The sequence below is a fragment of the Dysidea avara genome, chromosome 11 (assembly GCF_963678975.1).
Source record: "Dysidea avara chromosome 11, odDysAvar1.4, whole genome shotgun sequence".
Taxonomy (NCBI): Eukaryota; Metazoa; Porifera; class Demospongiae; order Dictyoceratida; family Dysideidae; genus Dysidea; species Dysidea avara.
In genome coordinates, this window is record NC_089282.1 from 3,735,664 (window position 1) to 3,759,916 (window position 24,253).

The window sequence follows — 24,253 nt, forward strand, 5'->3', positions numbered from 1 at the left end:
GAATCTTTTTGTTAAAAGAAATCTCGGATACTGGAATGCCTACTTATACTTGGAGCTCTCGCTCATAACTTCATATGCATTGACGCTAGCTCAGTAAACTAGCTAGTTACCAGGCTATGCCAAAATGGATGTGGAAGCGGACAGCGTGATCGGCTACAAGAAAGTCGTTAATGAGTGCGTAACTTGTGTTGTTTGGTATGTATAGTCTCATATAAGTATGGCGAATTTGCAGTGTAGAACGACATGATCTGTCAAAAGAAGATAAGCAAAAGAGCAGAATAGTTGGTTTATTGGAATTGGTGAGTAGCTAGCTAGATCAGTAGTTTTAGCTAATAAATAGGGGCCTAATATGCTGATATTATAACAATGCTGTAGCAAAATGAATGAATTAAGCTAACTACATGAGCAGCTAGCTATAGACTAACTATATATGTCTAGCAAAAGCACATTATCTAGATGTTTTTTCATACATGTAGCTAGCCATGCCGCACCTGTATACTGTGTATTTTGTACATATATGGTCGCTTGTATCCAAGATATTTGTTTTGTATGAGTGTGTGTGTGTGTGTGTGTGTGTGTGTGTGTGTGTGTGTGTGTGTGTGTGTGTGTGTGTGTGTGTGTGTGTGTGTGTGTGTGTGTGTGTGTGTGTGTGTGTGTATCAGCGTTGAAACCGGGTCGGGTCAACCGGGTCGGGTCAACCGGGTCACATTTTCTCCGGGTCATCCGAGTCCAACCCGGTTTACAAATTATCCGGGTCAGACCCGGATTGGATCACGTGAGAAACGAAATTGTTCGTTTGACGACGTGGAAACTTATAAACGCTATCGTATAGCTCTTTCGTTAGCCACGCCTACTTATCACGTTACCAACATACGTTCAGCTACGCCCATTTATTAGTAAGTGCAGTATGTAGCACGAAACTCAGGGTATCTAGCCGAAACATAGCTCTTACCGCACGCCTCGACTTTAATTAATCCGGGTCACATCCGGGTCAGTGGGTCATTCGGGTCAGCAGTAGTGACCCGGTTTCAACGCTGGTGTGTATGTGTCACTGTGTGTTTAAATTGGCATCTTAATGATGATTTTTCTTCCTTAATACAACAGGTCTTTAGAAAAACAATAATGCGTGGCACTGTTATGTCATGTTAATATAGCCACGATGTTTTACAGAACACACTGGGTATATAAAACATGGACATTATCTTAGCATCTCAAAATAAAAATAAAAAAACAGTGCAAATTGGCTATTGAATGAATATATATTTGGCATAAAATTTGGCTCGGTGACAAGGCACCCTTACTGACTTTTTTCGTAATATAGCTGTGCTTGACGTAGTCTTTGTCTCCATCCTTCACTGTTTCTTCAAACAACCACTACTGGGGTCATCAGTGGGTCATGTCACAAAATATTCATATGTCCAGCAACTCAAAGTGTATCTATAATGTTTTCATGTTTTATGATATTTCTTGTAAATTATTGTGGTTATTAACATGATTTAAAGATGTCTCCTTGTAAATATGCGTGCATATTCCAGGGGTGGATCTAGAAATTTTGAGAGGGGGTTTCAGGTTCTCTGGAATTGCAACTTCAGCCTAGCTGCAAGTTGTAGACCAAAAAAAGGTCACTATGTGGTTTTGAATGCTATGAAGGTGATTTCAAAGGCGAAAGTATGAAGTTTAGCCAATAGAAAAAGCCATAATATAATACAGTATGTATAACTCTTTGCCATTTTTATCACCCAGACGAATCGTAGGGGCGCACGCTTTTTCAGAGGGGGTTTCTGGAACTCCAGAAACCCCCCTAAAACCGCCCCTGTGTTTTCAGACGACCTCTATAACCTGCAAGATATTACACCACCATAATTGTATACTATCACTCTGTCAGTCATTTAGCTATTCTTATAGTATGTGGCAATCAACTATATTTTGTAGAACACTAATCCCATGCACCAGACTGAACATGTCACATAGCCTAAGTAAGAAATAAGAGTATAATGATTACACTTTGTGAGATAGCTGATGGTTTTAACAACAAATATTTCCTATTTAAAAGGCTACTGTTTTTCTCAGAACTGGTCATAAGTATAATTATGTATGAAATCACACATCAAGTATGTGTCATATGACATGTTTGTGGTTACTTAGATGTCAGGATGGAGCACATACTATTATAATAATACCTTAACTTTACAAACTAGATTTCCTTGAAATTAACTTATAGCTCTCCCACCAAACCATTTGAGAAAAGCATGTACTGTCTATAGCTACTTGAAGAGAAAAACATGTATAATTTTTCAGCTTGAATGTGACATGTTATACTATAGTTTAAAATATGAGAGAGGTTTGATAGTCACTTTCAGGCAAACATGTAAGTTCAAAATAAACCTCACTCCGCTTTGAGTTTGTAACTGTAAGTTATCTACATAGCTATGGTGATAACTGTATTACACGGTAAAGTTTTTGTACAGATAGCTACCCAACTGGATCAAATTGTTGGTAAATGTATCTACTGTCTGAGGTAATTTTGCAGTGCAGAACAAAGTGAGAAGTCAAAAGGAGAGGGGCAAAGGATCCTAGGCTGGTTGGAGTTTCTCTTTGAAAGTACATAAGCCTATACATGCATGCAGAGACCTGTGTGGACCCGATTATAATAGCTATATCAGTCTTCATGCCATTCAGTTTGTACAAAGCCCCCCTGTGCATTCCTTGCCAGTATCTAAAATTTTGTAACAAAGGTTATAGTTTTTAGGGTGACTCGTAACTTTGTTGAAATCCCTATAGGGTGACTTGTAATGTAGCTGAATGGTGACTTATGATGTATGTAACTGAACTTTCTCCAAGGTGACTAAAATGTAGCTGATCTTTCTACTGTAATGTACCTGAACTTTCTATACTGAAACTTAGTGGAACTCTCTACATGATGACTTGCAACATAGATTTTTATACAGGATGGTGTGTAACTTAGCTAATCTCTCTACAGGGTGACTGGTAATGTAGCTGAACTCTTTACTGGGTAACTTGTACCATATCATGGCTGAGGGTGACTTGTATCTTATCTGAACTCTCTAACAGGTTGACTTGACAAGAAAATGCTTTGAAATTTGCAAAGTATGCAGGGCTTTTATTCTGGTAAGATCTGTATACACAGGTATCTTACCCAGTTACTGGGTAAGACACCTGTAGACAAGCAAATTGCATACTTTGTGGGTTACTAACACTATTCCAGATACAGGGGCCATTGTCTAAATTACTATACATAAGACATATATAGGATTCTTCAGTGCACCCTTTAAAAATGATGTAATAATCACCTCCTCTCTAATTATTACACCATTCCTTCAGGGTAGTTTATCCACTGATACCTACGTATACATAGCTGAACCTTCTACAGAATAATTCGTAACTGAACTGTCTGCAAGAATAAATTGGGAATACAATAAGAATGATGTAGAACATGAGCCAATGACAAAGATACAATATAAATTGCAGTTATTGTACTACCATTCATTTTTCACATTATACTAGTAACCGACACATTACGCAAAAGCAAACCCAGTTGTGCCATAAGGCACTTATGACAGTGCCGGTCTACTTCCCCTAGCTTTTCGACTGTCACACAGCTTTGCATGGTGGAATCATTCCTGCAGTGACCACAACACAACAGTGATCATCTGGGTAATTTGCAAATGCAACACACATCTATTCTATCATTATGTCGTCATTGTTTTCCACTTCATTTTGACTTCATTACTGGAAATGTCTCCATCTTCATATTACTGAGGTAAATGGTTTCTCATTAAACTTTTCTCATTAAAACTTGGATACATATAGTTACACTACAAGTAGTTAGCTATATGTATCCAACAACGGCTATATAAGTGCCATTGGCTTACAGCAAATAATCTGACAAGCTGATCCACTCACTCCACTGAAATGATTTATTAATCATACAGTATGGTAGTTACTGTATAGTAGGGACCACGAAGGAGTAGGCGTGGCCCATGAAATAACATCACCCAAAAACCAGCCTCAATTTCCCCTGATGACAATGAGGCAGTATTGGTTAGGTAATACTAAGCCCAAACAAGCTTTTAGATCGACCCGAAATGCTTTCAGCAAGTTGTTACAGAATTTAAAAAATATATATATTTAATGAAACTTTCTACTGACTGACTGACTGATGCCTTCAGACAAGTGTAACTTCAAACGGCTAAGACTATGGGCTTGATTTTTTCACTGTTTGATGTCACTTCGGCCCTGTGTCTCCCCTTTGTGTCCCATTCATCTTTGCTGACAGTCAATTTGGTGGTAGCACGTGATGGATTCCCTTCGAAATGGAAATTGTCCGTATTTTTCATAGTGGCTATTTTGATTGCAGAAGTGCTTTTTGAACAGTTCTTAATTCGTACCAAGTTGAACATAGCTGACAATGAAGCGTAATGGATGCTTCACTTTTCAGATGATAATTGATATAACTGGGTGCGCGGCACCATTTCTTTCTTTTGGTATGTGTGGATTGCAGAGGTGCTTTTCAAACAGTTCTTGATTCGAAATGCTGTATAACGGGATGAACATAGCTGACAACAAAGCGTATTGGATACTTCACTTTTTAGACGGCAATAATTGATATAGCTGGGGGGCGTGACACCATTTCAGATGCGGTATGCATGGATTCACCAGTCATAATAATTATTTACAAAAAAAGTTAACAAACAAGTACACAAAAAATAGGAATCAGTTTTCAACTAGAGTAGGGACCATAGCACATCGATAAAAGTACTGATACAAGCTGGAGAAGTATATGATATTAAATCACAGTAAAACAATAAGAAGTGTTATATCCCTACTGTGCATTTCCATTATGGTATCTTGAGCACAGAAGGGTTATAACACTTATTGTTTTACTGTGATTTAATATCGTGCACTACTCCAGCTTGTTTCAGTACTTTTTATCAATGTGCTATGGTCCCTACTCTAGATGAAAATTTCATTTTTTTTGTGTAGTTACTTGTAATAATAGATTTTGAACCCTATAGCTAGCCAATAGCTCTCTGCTTGTGTATTTAGTGGTACAACATGTGATGTGAGTCACCACGGGCTATCTCCTCAGAGTGAACCTGGCCTTTGATCTAGCTAGCCCACTCCTCAGCTAGCTAGCCAGGAAGTAGCTAGCTCACTCTTTAGGATTTCAGTCATGGCTTTGTGACCCGTCACACATTTGCTTTAGCAAAGTGAAAAGCTGAAGAAACTTGCACAACAGCAAGGTGGGCTTGTTATGAATGTTGCAAATGGCCACTGAATACTTTTAAGCAATGAACCCAGATGGATTGCTGTATATATTATTCACTGAAAGGCAGGAAGTGTAATAATTGTGACCATTGGCTGAACAAACCACTAACTGTTCATTATAATTGCTTTATAATTGCTATAATAAAGTTACATGTGTATACAGTGATTCATATGTAGGTAATTCTTGGCTGACCATTACAGCATTAGACAGCTTCATACAGACGACATTGTGACCACGGCTGTTATATATACAATGGTGACTGGTGACCATTTACACAGGTTCCACTGTAGTAACATGCCACACTCAAGCTGAAAAATTGTATAGAGTACATAATGGTTTTTCCTTGAAAGTATACTAGTTATAGACAGTATACATGCCTTTTTCAAGTGTTGTGATGGATGATGCAATAATTAAAAGAGGGTGATTTAGCAGCTGGTATAGCTACAAATTAATTTCAAGGAAACTCCATTTTGTGGTTCAAGGCTCACAATAGTACATTAGATCATAGATCATGTATTCTAAGTAGAATATACTATCTATGATTAGATATGTGCTAATAAGGAAAGTGTTAAACTATTGGATCCTGGCATCTTTAAGAAATCACAAGCACATCATATAGTGCATGTTTGATGTGTGATTTCATTATTTACTGATCAGTCTGGTATGCTTAGGAAAAAAAAAGAAGAATCATATGTTTACATTGGTACAGTAATTTGAAATGTTAATAGAAAACAAGCCAAAGTTATCTAGTTCAGTTGACATAATGGGTTCCATTCTTGTATTGTTCTGGAAAACAGCTTTTTGAAATGATGTTGTAGATGTTGTTGGAGTATGAAATGATGCTGATGATATTGCCTGGTTTCTATGGTCATTGGAAGATAATTGCAGGATAGATATAGGAATTTGGTTGTGGAATGCTTTGTAAAATGTTTGTAGTCTAGAAACTCTGGCCAGGAGAAATGTTGGATTATTGAAGGGACTGAGCTATATCTCCTAATACCCATCTTGCTGCTCTTCTTTGAATATTTACAAGTTTGCGTATGTCCTGGATCCCATACTATTGAAGCATATTCCATCTGACCATTGCTAAATGTGATGCTACTTTTACACCTGTAGAACAATTGCTTAAGCTTCTCTATAGCAGTCATCTGTATGTATATTGAGGCCACAACTTTCTGGTCCAGGGTGGCTATTATACATAAGTACCACTAGAGTAAAAAAAACATGTGCGAGTTTCACGTCTAGGAAAGCGTAGTTTCAAACTCACATGGCTTTGACTCTGTAACTGTAAGTTATCTATGTAGCTATGGTGATAGCACAATAATGCACAAGTTGAAAGTTTTGTACAGTATCTAGTGAACTGATGAGAATGGATGCAGAAAGCACCATCAATTTTTTGGTAAGTGTGGCTAGCATTTGGCAATGTTTTTGGAACCCCAGAAATCCATAAAATAACTATACAAAGCTAATGATGCAACACAAAGGTCAACAGAGAACTTTTATGAGTGCTGAGAAACTTCAAAATCCTGTATGAGTTTGGGGAAAGGGGGAGGGGGTTGCTCATTGTATAGAGTTTTATTGGTATAATTTACATGCTGTAGCTTTAACTATTGTTGCTGGTATTTAACTAAACAGCATAAACTCTACAGTTGGGCCTGCATGTTTTTTAAGGTCCATAGACCATAGCCAGTCCTTTCTGTGGCTGGCAACGATGCTTACACTACAAAGAAGGACCGCTTTCTTATACCATTGCATGGAAAGACAATGCAACTGCTGTATCTACAAAAAGAAATCTTCAACCATACAACAAACGCTTGATTATCCAAATGATAGTACAGTAATCCTTCTATTATTTGGCCATCGATTATCAAACATACCACTAACTGAACTGTGGAAATGATTGTTCTATTAGAGTATTTTGACAAAAGTTAAAGTATTTGAACAGAGCTCTGTATATAAATGAATGGGCTTCTATTATTCAAACTTTTCAATTATTTGAACTCACCCAGGGTCCAATGAAATTGGATAATGGAGAGAGTACTGTATAGTGCTCACACAATATCCTAAACACATGCTGCTTATACACACGGGATTTATTACACAAATTTATTTAACTACAAACATATAAATTTATCATTACAACAAATTAAAGAATTTAGTTATAGATAGTCCATAGTCTATATTGCCGCACCTTCCTCAAAACCCAAGCATCCCATGAACTATGTAGACACAACACAGTAGCCCTTACCAAAGCAAATCCCAACCTTGCTCTCACCCAAGCTGAAGAGAGAACATCACTGTAAGCGTAACTTTTGTCCCATCGGGCAGCAAGGCCACTAGCAAGTCTCTTAATAAAGGAGGATGCTTCACCACCAGTCAGACCATCCATGGAAAGACACAAAGGTGTAAAGTGAGCTTGGCGTGCACAACAAGCAGCTCAATACTTTTGTTTCTTTTCAATTTCGGCTCCAAAGAGTACTGATTTGGGTGTGCGAATCAAATAAGACTGGGCATCAGTATCTACAATACAAACATCAATGCTCAGCTTGAGGTAACCAAACACCTGAATACTTAAGTCAGCAACAAGTGTTTCTCCAGTAGGGTCAACTGCTGCATACGAAACAATAGGCTCACTGGTCCCAAACCATTGCTGCTAAGTCTCCTATAGCATCCCTTGTCTCATTATGCCATTGCACTATCAATCCACCCTTCATACAGGTTAAAAAAATTATCTAAAGTAGAAGGCGCACCACAACCATCACAAAATGCAGGAACATTCAACAAGGGTTTATGATAACAGACAGCAAGAGCATCCCTAAACTCTTGAGGTGTAAGATCAAAATTATTTTTTATTCTGGAAGTACTGATAGCCACACTGACAAATCATTATCCTTTGCCCTCAACAAAGCACGATAATGAATGGGGTCCATTTGTGAACAAATATGATCAAACAAATCAGTATGCTTCACATGCAGCAACCTTGTATACTCCTCTCGAGCCTCAAACAGCATAAATTCATGACTATCAAGTTCAAATGTACCCGCACCTTTGATTGCTGTAACAATAACCTGAGTAGCATGCTGGGAAGCAGAAAAGTTAAGCGGTGAAGACACACAAGACATTGTTAAAACCAAGACCACCCCAATGTACAGGGAGGGAGAACAATTGCTGCTCCAGCTGAGAAACTTCACAACCAAACAAAGGAGGTAAAAAATGAGTCAACAAAGTATGTTGCAGTGGTGCAAAGAGAGAGTCACAATTAGGGATCTCACGTTGCAAATAAATCCATTCACATTGCGTAGACTTAGTCATAGCCACATAAGCTGTGGAGTACTGTATAGTGTAGTCAGTAATTAGACATCACTAAATAATCATTTTTCAATGTTTGTTTGCAATATTGAGATCATTTTCTATGCATCACCTTTCAAACGATGAGACCAGATGGCTCAGACATTCTCAAGGTTAGTGATTAGACATCCTTAAATGTTATAAAAGGTATCACTAAAACCAGTGAAACTCACAATCACAAGTGCTGGTACATGCAGGAAAGCGTATGAATGACGGTCAGTACCTTATACTGTTAAGTTCTTACTTTAGCAAACTACAATAACAGTAACCTACTTAGACATCCTTACATGGCTATAAACAGTATCAATAAAACCAACAAAACTCACAATCACTTCTTCAGAAAAGTGCTGTGTACAGGTAGGACATGCATGCGTGCTACTTGCATAATTAGTAGCTATTTGGAATTTTACATTAGTTTCAAAAATTGTAAAACAATCAAACATTGAAGTTCACAAGCACTTAGTAGATTTTTAGATAGCTCTTTGCGTAAGCTTCAAGAAATGTACTTTGGTTTGAAAGAGCCACTGAAACAGTGAATGCCAAGGAATCCAGGGGCCTTAAAGTACATAGCCTTGTAGTTTATGTAAAGTGCTATGCCTATAAATTCCAGTGGTCCCCATTGTTGGCTGGTTTCGCATTGTGATTATTGAGATCATGTGATAGTAAAACTCAAGTAAATCAAGTGGCGTGTAATGCATGTTCTCTTTCCTCTTTGTACAGGCTGTATAGTGTTGAATTACATTAATTTTAGCGAGTACTATAGTTCACACCATAACCCATCATCAGTAATTATGTAGAAAACTGTGTAGTTATAAAACAAATGAGGTTTGTCTTTTCACCTACTAGGTGAGCATACCTCAGCGACATACATATAAATACCAGGCATATATATTAGGCAAATAGTGTCATTGTGAGAAAGTGTGCCTACCATTAATTTTAGTGATGTTTACAATACTGATACAACTTGAAATGCTTTGCAGCACAGAACAAAGTAGTTTTTCAGAAAAAAATTTGGAACAGAAGTGAGTCTTCTTTATTTTAGAGCATTAACACACAAAACAAATATGGTATCCTATAAATTGATAAAGATCAATAATTACTCCTAATTTTTGACTCAATATGCAGTAAGCTAGCAAGCTGACTCGTATATAGTTAGATACATAGCTATCTAAATTACACTGTAAGTAAGTACACAGATCAGAAACCAGCAACGTGAAAAGATAATAATATAAATCAATAATAAACACTTAAACAGTGGGCAAATTTAAAAAGAGAGAAGTGAGGCTTTAATTGATTTAGTCATTGTAGTAGTACTGACTTTGAATTTCTGAGTTGGTACCAGCACAGCTACTAGGAAAATGTTATATTACCACTACCAGCTATATATAACCCAAGCCCTCTACCCAAGCAAAATGTCTACTCACTTTACAGCAAGTATTATACCTTCCATATCCCATCTGACTGTGTGCATATCACACACGTGTGCTTTGCAGTTTCAATCTTGTGCACAAACTATTACTGGCAAGTCTTTATATGATTGCTTGTATAGAAGGAAGTGTACATGCCAATACTGACCAAGTTATTCAGACTATTGACACCAATTTTATCTTCATAGAAGTTCAGCTCCTCCCTGAATTTCCAGACTTTATCCTTCTTACAAGTCCCTAGCTGGTGAAATTCCAATTCCAATGATTGCTCAAATAATAGAGAAATCCAACATATTTATTGTTCTATGTTTTGTGCCCTGGCTTCTTTTTTAAGTGCAAAAAAAAGGTCAGGAGAAGAGTTGCATCTTGCACAAACTGAATGGCATGTCAATAAATAAAATAGAGCCTAAAATACCCATGACCGCTGTCTTCTATCCAAATTAAAAATTTTCAGGCAGTATATAAGTAGTTTGCTCTAATGACAAGCTCAAAATTGCTGATGTTGTTTATCTATGTATTGTACTTATTTGTAATATTTTTGCGTCAGATGAAAATAAAACACGTTAATGGACTGCATGGCATTAGCTATCAGTAAACTGTATAATAGATCTGTGTATGACAGTCGCTACAATCACTGTGCAACATTTGTGCTATGTATAGCGGCTATGTGAATATTAAGTTTATACACAAGAGTCTACAATACACCCTGCCATGTGCTACATAGTTATGTGCTTTAAACCTTGTATCCATTATCATACATATATGTGACTGAATTTTGGGAAATGGTTCCAAATCACACATGAAATATAGTGTATTTCTTCATGTATTTAATGATATTTTTAGTTATGCGTACATATTCCCAACTGAAGTGTTTCTGACATCATTTCAGTAATTTAAGCACTGAATTCCATGTATGTATTGTTTTGAAATGTTATAGAATAACTGTTCACATGGCAGTAATAAATATCATCAGTACTAAAATAAAAATGTGTGATTTGGAACCATTTCCCAAAATTCAGTCACATATAGCCATAGTTTTGAACATTTTGTATGCTAGCTACCCACACAATAAGATATTATCATTTGTGTTGATATTCATATAGTTTCGATATGCTACCAAACTTGATTATCTGATGATGCTGATAGGAGCTATATCAGGCTTATGCCATGGTGTTACCTTCATCCTCTTATTTGTTGCTTTTGGTACAGCTCTTGATGAGTTTGTGGAGTATACAGTTTGCAGGAATAACTTAGCAAACTGTTCTGAGAGTGATTTGGATGCTGCAGCTGATAACTTGATAGATGAAATAAATTATCCGATTGTTGTGTATCTCTGTGTACTAGGAATACTAGCTCAATGTTTTGCTTGGCTTCAAACAATGCTGTTTCGGTTTTCCAGTGAAAGACAAATTAAAAGGATTCGTATATTGTTTTTTCGTTCTATACTAAGACAAGAAATTGGGTGGTTTGATGTTCATTTGTCTGGAGAACTGAGTTCACGATTGAACAAGTATGTATTGTCATATAGGCTTCGAGCAATATTGTTTGCAGATAGTTCATGCATACAATGCTTATTTTAGTGACTTGGAAAAGGTAGCAGCTGGAATTGGAGAAAAATTCTCAGTTATATTTCAGACACTAGGAGTATGTATTACTGGACTGGTGGTTGGGTTTGTGTACTTGTGGCAGGCATCACTTCTTATGATAGGATGTGCTCCTATTGTAATATTAGTTGGTGCTATAACACAGTGGGTGAGTAAATTTAGTTATTAAGAATCTATCTCTATCAGAGCTATGTAGTGTTTATACAATCTAATCAAAAACAGCCAAGCTGTTAAAAAAGGTGCGGCCCCCAAAAAGGCCATGGTGAAAAAAGATGTGAAATCCAAGGTGGCGGCCAAGAAATGGCTGTGATGGTAGGTTAATGGTTACATTTTAATAACGACAATTCAGGTGAATTTGGTGCCAAGACCAAGCGGCACAAAATTCACCTGAATTGTCGTTATTAAAATGTAACCATTAACCTACCATCACAGCCATTTCTTGGCCGCCACCTTGGATTTCACATCTTTTTTCACCATGGCCTTTTTGGGGGCCGCACCTTTTTTTAACAGCTTGGCTGTTTTTGATTAGATATCACTTCTTTTTGTATTTGTATACTGCAAAGCCGGCCTATGGCTGGCTTTGGGGCTTTTTTAACCCATGTGTTTTTTTCTTTACCACAGGAAGAAGAAAAGAACTTAAAGAAGATTTTTAATGCTTCAATTGTTTTTGATTTTATTAGTAATTATACAAATTATATACATATGTTTATTACATGCCCATTATTCCCCACAGGATATTTTTTTGCAGTTGATCTCTCTACTGGGTGACTTGAAATGTAGCTGAACTATATACAGGATGGTTTCTTTGTAGCTGAACTCTCTACAAGGTGACCTCTTCTAGCTGGTCTCTCTACAGGGTGATTTGTTTCTAGCTGAACTCTCTACAGGTGATTTGTTTGCAGCTAAACTCTCTACATGGTGGTTTGTTTGTAGCAGAACTCTCTACATGATGGTTTCTTTGTAGCTGAACTCTCCATAAGGTGACTTCGTCTAGCTGAACTCTCTACAGGGTGATTTGTTTGCAGCTGAACTCTCTACATGATGGTTCCTTTGTAGCTGAACTCTCTACAAGGTGACTTTGTCCAGCTGATCTCTCTATGGGGTGATTTGTTTCTAGCTGAACTCTCTGCAGGTGATTTGTTTGCAGCTGAACTCTCTACATGATGGTTCCTTTGTAGCTGAACTCTCTACAAGGTGACTTTGTCCAGCTGATCTCTCTACGGGGTGATTTGTTTCTAGCTGAACTCTCTGCAGGTGATTTGTTTGCAGCTAAATTCTCTACATGGTGGTTTCTTTGTAGCTGAACTCCCTACATGATGGTTTCTTTGTAGCTGAACTCTCTACAAGGTAACTTCTTCTCTACAGGGTGATTTGTTGTAGTTGAATTCTCTACAAGGTGGTTTGTTTGAGGCTGAACTCTCTACATGGCGGTTTCTTTGTAGCTGAACTCTCTATCTACAGAGTGATTTGTTTGCAGCTGAACTCTCTACATAATGGTTTCTTTGTAACTGAACACTCTACAAGGTGACTTCTTCTAGCTGATCTTTCTACAGGGTGAATTGTTGTAGCTGAACTATCTATAAGGTAACTTCTTCTAGCTGATCTCTCTACAGGGTGATTTGTTTGTAACTGAACTCTCTGCATGATGGTTTCTTTGTAGCTGAACTCTTTTCAAGGTGACTTCTTCTAGCTGATCCCTCTACAGGGGGATTTACTTGTAGCTGAACTCTCTACAAGTGATTTATTTGCAGCTGAACTCTTTATGTGGTGGTTTCTTTGTAGCTGAACTCTCTACAAGGTGACCTCTTTTAGCTGATCTCTCTACAGGGTGATTTGTTTCTAGCTGAACTCTCTACAGGTAATTTTTTGCAGCTAAACACTCTACATGGTGGTTTCTTTGTAGCTGAACTCTGTACATGATGGTTTCTTTGTAGCTGAACTCTTTACAAGGTGACTTCTTCTAGATGAACTCTCTATGGGGTAATTTCTTTGTAGCTGAACTCTCTATATGATGGTTTCTTTGTAACTGAACTCTCTACAAGGTAACTTCTTCTAGCTGATCTTTCTACTGGGTGATTTGTTTGCAGCTGAAATCTCTACATGGTGGTTTCTTTGTTGCTGAACTCTCTACAAGGTGAATTCTTCTACCTGATCTCTCTACAGGGTAATTTGTTTGTAACTGAACTCTGTACAAGTGCATTTTTGTGGGTGATCTCACTGCAGGTTGATTTGTTTGCAGCTGAACTCACTAAAGGGTGATTTTGCTTGTAGCTGAACTCCTTGCATTGTGTCTAGTTTCTAGCTGATCTCTCTACAGGGTGATTTGTTTGTAGCTGATCTCTCTACAAGTTTATTTGTGTGTAGCTGATCTCTCTGCAGGTTGATTAATTTGTAGCCGATCTCTCTACAAGGTAATTTGTTTGTAACTGAACTGTCTATAAGGTGATTTATTTGTAGCTGATCTCTCTGCAGGTTGATTTGTTTTAGCTGAACTCTCTACAGGGTGATTTACTTGTAGCTGAACCCCTTACATTGTGTCTAGTTTCTAGCTGATCTCTCTACAGGGTGATTTGTGTGTGGCTGATCTTTCTACAGGTTGATTTGTTTGTAGACGATCTCTCTACAAGGTAATTTGTTTGTAGCTGAACTCTGTACAAGGTGCTTTTTTGTAGGTGATCTCACTGCAGGTTGATTGTTTTGTAGCTGAACTCACTAAAGGGTGATTTGCTTGTAGCTGAACTCCTTACATTGTGTCTAGTTTCTAGCTGATCTCTCTACAGGGTGATTTGTTTGTAGCTAATCTCTCTACAAGTTGATTTGAGTGTAGCTGATCTCTCTGCAGGTTGATTAATTTGTAGCCGATCTCTCTACAAGGTAATTTGTTTGTAGCTGAACTCTCTATAAGGTGATTCGTTTGCAGCTGAACTCTCTACATGGTGGTTTCTTTGTTGCTGAACTCTCTACAGGGTGTTTTGCTTGTAGCTGAACTCTCTACAGGGTGATTTGTTTCTAGCTGATCTCTCTACAGGGTGATTTTTGTAGCTGACCTCTCTTCAGGGTGATTTTTTTCTAGCTGATTGCTCTACAGGTTGATTTGTTTGTAGATGAACTCTCTAAAGGGTAATTTGCTTGTAGCTGAACTCCTTACTTTGTGTCTAGTTTGTAGCTGATCTCTCTACAGGGTGATTTGTTTGTAGCTGATCTCTATACAAGTTGATTTGTGTGTAGCTGATCTCTCTGCAGGGTTATTTGTTTGTAGTCGATCTCTCTACAAGGTAATTTGTTTGTAGCTGAGCTATCTATATGGTGATTTGTATGTAGCTGATCTCTCTGCAGATTGATTTGTTTTAGCTGAACTCTCTACAGGGTGATTTGTTTCTAGCTTATCTCTCTACAGGTTGATTTGTGTGTAACTGATCTCTCTACAAGCTGATTTGTTTGTAGCTGATCACTCTGCAGGTTGATTTGTTTCTAGATGATCTCTCTACAGGTTGATTTGTTTGTAGCTGAGCTCTCTGCAAAGTGTTTTGTTTGTAGTTGATCTCTCTACAAGGTGATTTTTTGTAACTGACCTCTCTTCAGGGTGATTTGTTTCTAGCTGATATCTCTACAGGGTGATTTTTTGTAGCTGACCTCTCTTCAGGGTGATTTGTTTCTAGCTGATTGCTCTACAGGTTGGTTTGTTTGTAGCTGAACTCTCTACAGGGTGATTTGCTTGTAGTTGAACTCCTTACATTGTGTCTAGTTTGTAGCTGATCTCTCTACAGGGTGATTTGTTTGTAGCTGATCTCTATACAAGTTGAATTGTGTATAGCTGATCTCTCTGCAGGTTGATTTGTTTGTAGCCGATCTCTCTACAAGGTAATTTGTTTGTAGCTGAACTATCTAAAAGGTGATTTGTTTGTAGCTGATCTCTCTGCAGGTTGATTTGTTTTAGCTGAACTCTCTACAGGGTGATTTATTTGTAGCTGAACTCCTTACATTGTGTGTAGTTTGTAGCTGATGTCTCTACAGGGTGATTTTTTTGTAGCTGAACTCTCTACAGGGTGATTGCTTGTAGCTGAACTCCTTACATTGTGTCTAGTTTCTAGCTGATGTCTCTACAGGGTGATTTTTTGTAGCTGAACTCTCTACAGGGTGATTTGTTTCTAGCTTATCTCTCTACAGGTAGATTTGTTCATTGCTGATTGCTCTAAAGGTTGATTTGTTGCAGCTGAACACCCTGCAAAGTGTTTTGTTTGTAGCTGATCACTCTAAAGGGTACTTTGTTTGTAGCTGAACTCTCTCCACAGTGACTTGTGTGTAGCTGAATTCTGTGTAACTGAATTCTCTAGAGAGTGACTTAATTGTAGCTGAATTCTCTACACAGTGCATGACTTGTTTATAGCTGAACTTTCTTCAGTGTGACTTGTAATGTTCTGAATCTCTATAGTGATATATTTGCATAACTCTCCACATGGTGACTGTCTTCTTGCTGAACTGTCTATAAGATTAACTGTTTGCAGCTGAACTCCCTACAGAATAACTTGTGATGTAATAAAATTCTATAATGGAATAAATAAATTAGCCGAATGCTCTATTAGGGTGACTGTTCTATTAGAGTATCTCGATCTCGCATTTGCTACACGGAGTTGGCTTTCGAATCATAACTCAGTGGTTTGTAATCCGATTCTTCTGTACTACTGCAAGGACTTTCTATGAAGATTATTCCAGCTATACACCGATTTTCAGCTCATTGCTCTAAGCGGTTTGCCTAGTAGGCGTGAAAACTAATACTTTTTTATTCATAAAAATCGATCGCGTAATTGTGACACAGGTTGGGTTTTGTGTCATATCTCCGTGGTCTTTATCTCGATTCCTTTCAAACCACCAAAAGGCACTCCTACGATGGTTACTCCATCTACATAGCAATTTTCAGCTCATTCCATGAAGCGGTTTACCCTGTAGGCGTGACAACAAATCGATCTTGTTTTACGCGAATAATCGGTCATAACTCCTGAACCATTCATCGGATTTGTACCAAATTTGATGCTAGGATTCGCCTTTGGACTCCCTTTCTGTGTGCCAAATTTCAAGGCGATCGGAGTACGCGTTTGCTTGTTATAGCAATTTTTGCAAGTGTGCGAAAAGACGAAGAAGAAGAAGAAGAAAAAAAAAACGAAGAAAAAAAACGAAACTTTGGCAGCTCGTATCTCGGAAATGGCTGGAACGATTTCCTTCAAATTTGGAATGTAGACTCCCTTGGCTGGCGGGCAACTGTGTAGCAAATTTGGTTCCAATCAGATAAGTGATCACCGAGATACAAATGTGTGAAAATGACGTTTTCGTTCTTCCTGTCAATATACTCACGGGTGTGGCGCGCCAGCTTCTTGGGCCGCACGACACACTACCGTGTGTCTTGATGCTTATAAAGCAGTCATTACTGGCTCATCAACTCTGTGATATGTGTGTGATGAACTCATCTTATTAATTTTCATTTCCTAGCACGCACACAAGTATGAACGTCTTAGAAGTATGAACCCTTATACTAACTTGCCACAGGAGTTGCACACTTGAGATAACAATTCATCAGCACCATGTAGAACATTACAAAATAGTGTATGTATGATTGTCCTGGCATACTTCAAATAAGCATTAGACCAAGTGATGCTGTTGTAATGAATTTACAGTATAAATTATTGAGCCTAAGGCATGCATATTTTCTCAATGCACATGCATATATAATTCGTTCACTTTAACACATGTGTTGTATGTTCTGCTTGTTGGAATATATTACACCCTTAAAAATGTTCAAGTGCATGTTGCTGCACGTCACGCAACAAAACCCTTTTAACTACCTTTAATCAATATTGGGACAGATACTGCCCCCAAGCTGAGACTTAAATGCACCACTATTTGCAAGTATTAAGACCAGTGGTCTGTTTTTGTCTCAGTATAGGCAGTATTTGGACCGTTGGTCCGAATACTGATTTATAGACGGAGTCAGTATAGGTCCACATTATTACATGAGATTTGGTGTGTTACATAGGTCAATGTTAAGTTCACACGAAATGAGCAGACTCAGTATGCTACAGCAGGAGTAATAGCTGAGGAAGTTATTGGGTCAGTCAAAACTGTGATAGCATTTGGAGGACAGGAAAAGGAAGTTCAACGGTATGTATAGTGGTGAATAATACATTGAAGAAACACAATGAGAAACGTGTATGGTTATAGCTATTACCAACACTTAAAGAAAGCCCAAAGAAGTGGTGTATGGAAAGGACTTGTTTCTGGAGTAGGTTATGGACTGAATTTCTTTCTTTTACTTGGAATTGTGGGCCTGGTTTACTGGTAAGATATACTACACTGTAAACAAGCTATACATACACTGAACTTGTTGGTGTAGGTTTAGTGGCTATCTAATCACTCATGAAAATGCTACATCTGGAGATGTGATAATTGTGAGTGAAAGCTTGACTTACACAGTGTACATAAGATTATGTGTGCATGTGAGCATGAGCATGTGTTTATTTTAGCTGTTTGATAATATTATAAAGTGAACTTGTCCAATAATAAAGTGTCTCACATCATGATCACCTAGAGATTGTTCAACCAAATATTGAGCACCAGTTATATCCAAACTGTTTGATACTATCACAGTAAAATTTGGTGCTTAATGCTATTGGTGCATTCTCAACAGCTACAATCTTAGTTCATGATCAGTGACAAACAGTTTCTGATAGTTGTGTAATGAAGTGAATGTACTATATGTGATCATGTTAGGCACTATTTTCAATAATTGGAGGAGCACAGTATTTGGGGCAAAGTATCACTAACCTACAAGAAGTCTCAGTTGCTCGAGGCTCTGCTGGAGCATTGTATGACATCATCAATAGAGTAAGGATATAATGTTATGCCAATGATTGCAATCTGCATTAATATCATAGCAATCACAAATGGCTGATGTAAAATTTATTCCTGAAGAATTTAAAAGTGATATTGTTTTTACTGATGTCACATTTTGCTATCCCTCCAGACAAGATGTAAAGGTAAAGATATAATCATATTATATGCACATGTGTTGTCAATCCTTGTCCTCTTTTACAGGTGCTAGATGGTTTGAGCATTAGTGTGGAGCCAGGCCAAACACTAGCTCTAGTGGGGTCCAGTGGGTGTGGCAAGAGTACAGTAGTACAACTGATACAACGATTCTATGACGTGGACAAGGGACATGTATGTGTACTGTACATATATTCATGCACAATCTTTGGTCATGTAATTTTAAAAGTATGGATTTTTTGTGCGGGTGACTTGTGCATGTTCACATGAGTGGTAGTGCCGTTTACAGCATACAATTGTATTTTAGATACTGGTGGGTGGCAATGACATACGTGAAGTAAACCTTCACTGGCTGAGACAGCACATTGGGGTGGTCAGTCAGGAGCCGGTGTTGTTTGCTACTACAATAGCAGAGAACATTAGTTATGGGAAAGAAGATGCTACTCAAGAAGAGATAGAGGAAGCAGCTAAGGCAGCAAACATTCACTCCTTTATCACTGAACTTCCTGATGGTTATGAAACAATAGTGGGAGAGCGAGGTACTCAGTTATCAGGAGGACAGAAGCAGCGTGTAGCCATAGCTCGAGCTGTTATTGGAGACCCTAAGATATTACTGTTGGATGAAGCCACCTCTGCACTTGACACTGAGAGTGAAGCCTTAGTGCAGGCAGCACTGGAGAAGGTGTGGTTTGTCATGTAATACGCTCCTGTGAGTATGACGCAAGTTGATTTCTGTAATTCACTCGTAATGTTGATATTGATTTTACAGTATGTCTGCATGTGGTTGCACTGCAGTACATTGCTAGTGCATATTCTCAAAACGTTTTAGTGCTTTGCAAAGAGAACTCTTCATGACTTTGCAGTTTTGTAGTGCAGGACTTGTATATAATGGGAACACCATACCATCAGTCATTATTGTACTACCTGACAATCTTTGTATAGCATAGAGAAAGGAAAATTACTACATGAGCAAGTATTTTGTATAATTGTATTCTCTGTCAAGTTGACACCATGTATACATGTATACTACGATTATTATTTTGGTGTTATTGTATGGCAGGCAAAGGAGGGACGAACTACAATTGTAATTGCTCACCGATTGTCCACAATACAAGGAGCAGATGCCATTGCAGTCATCACTAATGGTCAAGTGGTGGAAGTTGGTACCCATTCTGAACTGTTAAATAAGAAAGGAGTGTATTTTGATCTTGTAACAACTCAGGTGATAAAAGTTCTTTTGTACGATATGTTACATTATTCACTCAATAGACATATGGTGGTCAAGAGCAAGAAGATGATGAGATGATAAGCAGTTAGTGCTGTATACCTTATTGTTATCAGTGGTCACACAATGCATGCTAATGTGTAGAAATGATGAAGAAGTTTGATCAGGATGAGGAGCCATCTGATATTCAGACACCAGGAAGAGAACTGTGCCCAGGAGCATCAGATGAACATGATGATGATACTGAAGATGGCGAGGTACCCACTGATGTTGTAATAGTAGTAATTGAATACAATTTACATGTTTGTAGTTGGAGGGTGCTACAATTGGTTACTCACTCACAAGAGTGTTATGGAGGATACTACAGCTCAACTTACCAGAACTACCTTATATCATTCTGGCATTAATATTTTCCATTATTGGAGGAATGGCATTTCCATCATACTCACTATTCTTTGGTGAATTACTTGAAGTAAGTTGTTGTGGGATGGCTGTTTTGGGCAGCCATATTCTGATTGTATGTGACAGGATTATGCGAGTGATGAAACTGCTGAGGAAAATGCCCGGTCATGGGCAGGGCTCTTCGCTGCATTAGGCATTGTTACTGGTACTGCAACTGTACTCCGATCATTTTTCTTTAGTCTGTCTGGTGAAGCCTTAACATCTCGTTTGAGGAAGCTCTCTTTTCAACACATGTTGCGTCAGGTGAGCGGAAATAAACTTTCACATGTATAATAAAAATATTATTATATAGGATTTGAGTTGGTTTGATCACCCTAAAAATTCAACTGGCAAATTAACTACTCGATTGTCTCATGATGCAGCACAAGTCCAAGGAGTAAGTTGTCCCTGAACAACATGTCAAGTAACATGCTCACAGGCATTACACCTTCCCACACTTTTGTATACTGTCTCACACTGACTGTACATACATACATGTATGTCAATACAGGGAGCAATATTTAAAAACATAATTATAGTGGTGTAGATAATTCATATTAAACAAACTACTAGTATCGCAATTTATATTGATGCTATAATGATCATTTCTCAATTTACTATCACAGTACACGTTTGTATGTGTATCTACATACATACTGATGTATGCATATCATGTACTTTTCAGGCATTAGGAGTCCGACTAGGATCATTCATTGAGATTACAGTAATACTAGTGGCTTCGCTCATTATTGCTCTGATTTATTCATGGAGTTTGACCCTCATCATTCTTGGTCTAGTTCCTCTCATAGCTGTTGCTCAAGGTATGCAAACTCGTTTGGAGGCTGGAGCTACTAAAAGTGTGAAAAAGGTTTATGAAGATTCAGCAAATGTATGCAAGTTTTTCTTCTTGTAATGTTACTTCTATAGTAGTGTACTATTATAACTTCTTGTATTTATTTTATACTCTGACCATAAGACACCTTAAAATTTGGCATAATCTAAAGCATAATATGCAACCAAAAGCATCAAGAATAATACTAGTATAATAGGGACAATATTTGAAAACATGTAAAATAACTAATTCTTGTTTAATTATTCACACTTTGTAAAAAATAAGATTGGAATACTCTAATAGAGCAGTCACTTACTCTAATACAACAGTCAGGAAACACTAATGTACTTTAATAAAACAGTCATTTCTCAAGCATAATCTTGATTTTATTTTGAAAGCATAATTGACTTGATGAGTACTGCTCAAAAGCAAAATAGGTAAAATTTTGAGCATGATAGGCCGGGCCTACTTTAAATCCAGACATAACTTGATTTTGCATGAGCACTATATGTAACTAGGTCTGGGAAAACAGGTCTTATCACCCATTATTGCAGGTTTGATTTTTTACCACGAACATAAAGCTACATCAATACACTATCAAATTTCACTGTCAAAATCAGCCAGTCTGGAGTGGTCTGCTTTTGCTGGCTGATTTTCCCAAGACCAGTGGCAAGCCGTATAAGCAGTCTGGGGCCATGATAGAGCTTGCCGGATACAACCTTGAGTTAAACCATCTAAAATGGTAGGAAAAACTCAACTGTCAGCTATACTTGTACTGTGGATGCTCTTGAAAGGTAAGGAACTGGTGCAAAATGCTTGAAAATTTTGTACATGTAGTTTCAACCATTGGCAAGCTACAACACTCTATGATATACGGTACCGCCCAAGCAGCGTCACACTCGTTTGCACACGCAACTTTGCTCGAGATTTTAAAAATCACTAATTAAGGGGTGTGGCAACTGTTTTGCTCATGATTTTCATGAATGAAACAGCTGCCACATTGTCTCACGAGTAAAACAGTTACCACACCCTTCAATTAGTGATTTTTTTAGTCTCGAGCAAAGTTGCATGTGCAAGCAAGTGTGATGTTGCACTTGGGCAGTACCATACTTATAACCAACATTTCTAGATACATTTTAAAATATGCGATAAGACCCAGACCCAGTCACACATACTGTATTTCATGGCTTTTAAACCATTCTTATATGTGACAGTGTATGGCCTAAATCTTTATTACATTTACATGTTTGAATGTGAAATGTATCCATTTTGTATGTACAAATGTTTACAAACTATACAGATTGCCTATGAAACAATGGTGAACATTAGAACAGTAGCATCCCTTACTCTTGAGAAGAAACTGGGGGATCTATTTGAGGAGAAAGTAAAAGAACCTTTCAAGTAAAAACAGCTATTTTATAACTGATCGTGTAATATCAGAATTGTCCTGCAGGAATTCAATGTATACTGCCATATTCTATGGCTTCATGTCAGGATTGTCCAGCTCACTAGTTTATTATGGTTATGCATTGATTTATCGATATGGAGCGTACATCCTGACTGTTGACTCAGACCATCTGGTGTACAGTACCTATAAGGACTTTTACACGTTCGTAATGTATAATATTTGAGAACTAACTGTAGAATTATCAAATTACAGGGTAATCATTGCACTAATCCTTGCTGGATACGAGACTGGACTGATCAGTGTCTACCTGCCCAATTATACTAAGGCCATCATCTCTGCTAGAAGGATATTTAAGTTGTTAGACACAACCCCATTGATTGATAGCTACTCAAACGAAGGCTTACAACCAGTGAGGATTCTATATGTGACTTCACTGATTTATTATAAATATAGGAACAACCAAAGGGAGAATTGTCTATACAGAAAGTTCACTTCACATATCCAAACAGACCGACTGTACCAGTATTACAAGATCTCACTGTTGAGGTCAATCCTGGCCAAATATTAGCTCTGGTAGGGCCCAGTGGTTGTGGTAAGAGTACAGTGATATCACTACTGGAGCGCTTCTACGATCCTGATGTTGGAGCACTAGTGAGTTTATATAGTAGCTGTCAATTATCATGTACATTTACATGTTGTGAAGAGACTGGATGGAGATACTTTGAAGGATCTCAATATTCAGTGGCTTCGTAGACAAATTGGACTAGTGTCACAGGAACCAGTTTTGTTCAATGCTACAATTGCTGACAATATCCGCTATGGAGCTAGCCATAAAGAGGTTACTGATGAAGAAATAGAAATGGCAGCCAAATGTGCAAACATTCATGACTTCATAACTGGCTTGCCTCAGGTGTGAGTGTCATTGTTATCTGCCTATTATTAGCATTGTTTTGTTTATAGGGATACGGTACAATGGTCGGGTCTCAAGGAGATCAGCTGTCAGGAGGACAGAAACAACGTGTGGCCATAGCTCGAGCTCTGATAAGAGACCCTAAGATATTATTATTGGATGAAGCAACTTCTGCTCTTGATGCTGAAAGTGAGAAGATCGTCCAGCAAGCACTAGACAGTGCTAGAGTAGGACGTACTAGCATAGTTGTTGCTCATCGCCTCTCCACGATACAAAATGCTGACTGCATAGCTGTTATCAAGGATGGCACAGTGATAGAGGCTGGTAATCATGCACAACTAATGAAACTAAAAGGAACTTACTATAAACTGAACAATGTTCAGCAGTTAATTAAAGATGAATAACATAATGATACAAATTTCTTGTCGAGTGATGTATATACTGGCAAAATCAGTGCTTTGTGCAATCTTTGATTTAATGACGTCTTTAATTAATTAAACATTATAGGGTACACAGCTATAGCCACCTCTTTAATTTAGCTGATCCAAGGGCATAATTTATATTAAACCTTTTTATTTCTAATCCAACAGCATAATTGGAAAAAGATACTATTTTGAGAATTCCAATAATGAAACTACTGTATATGGTACAGATTATCTTTTTTACAAATGCTTTAAACAAACAAGACATGAATCAAGTTGTAATTGTCAATGATGGCACCATCTTGGAA

At 37.8% G+C, this 24,253-nt stretch overlaps 1 protein-coding gene across 1 annotated transcript; it reads left to right on the forward strand.

The window, feature by feature from the left end:
• Positions 1 to 30: 30 nt before the first annotated feature.
• On the forward strand, positions 31 to 24,024 carry LOC136238448 (ATP-dependent translocase ABCB1-like). Its single transcript, XM_066028921.1, has 24 exons — positions 31 to 174; positions 233 to 299; positions 11,169 to 11,575; positions 11,646 to 11,817; positions 17,698 to 17,822; positions 17,883 to 17,999; positions 18,055 to 18,109; positions 18,432 to 18,545; positions 18,596 to 18,697; positions 18,756 to 18,881; positions 19,015 to 19,389; positions 19,768 to 19,929; positions 19,977 to 20,019; positions 20,077 to 20,189; positions 20,243 to 20,404; positions 20,461 to 20,637; positions 20,687 to 20,770; positions 21,059 to 21,262; positions 22,506 to 22,606; positions 22,659 to 22,814; positions 22,866 to 23,022; positions 23,067 to 23,264; positions 23,317 to 23,523; positions 23,574 to 24,024. Exons 1-24 carry the CDS (start codon positions 125 to 127, stop codon positions 23,925 to 23,927), a joined length of 3,828 nt encoding a protein of 1,275 aa, XP_065884993.1. The 5' UTR covers positions 31 to 124; the 3' UTR covers positions 23,928 to 24,024.
• The last annotated feature ends 229 nt before the right edge of the window (positions 24,025 to 24,253 follow it).

Coding starts and splice junctions, on each gene's coding strand:
- LOC136238448 (XM_066028921.1), top strand. CDS start 125: ATGGATGTGGAAGCGGACAGCGTGATCGGCTACAAGAAAGTCGTTAAT. Junction 11,818..17,697: donor TTGGTGCTATAACACAGTGG/GTGAGTAAATTT, acceptor TGTGTTACATAG/GTCAATGTTAAGTTCACACG. Junction 18,546..18,595: donor TGTATGACATCATCAATAGA/GTAAGGATATAA, acceptor TTAATATCATAG/CAATCACAAATGGCTGATGT.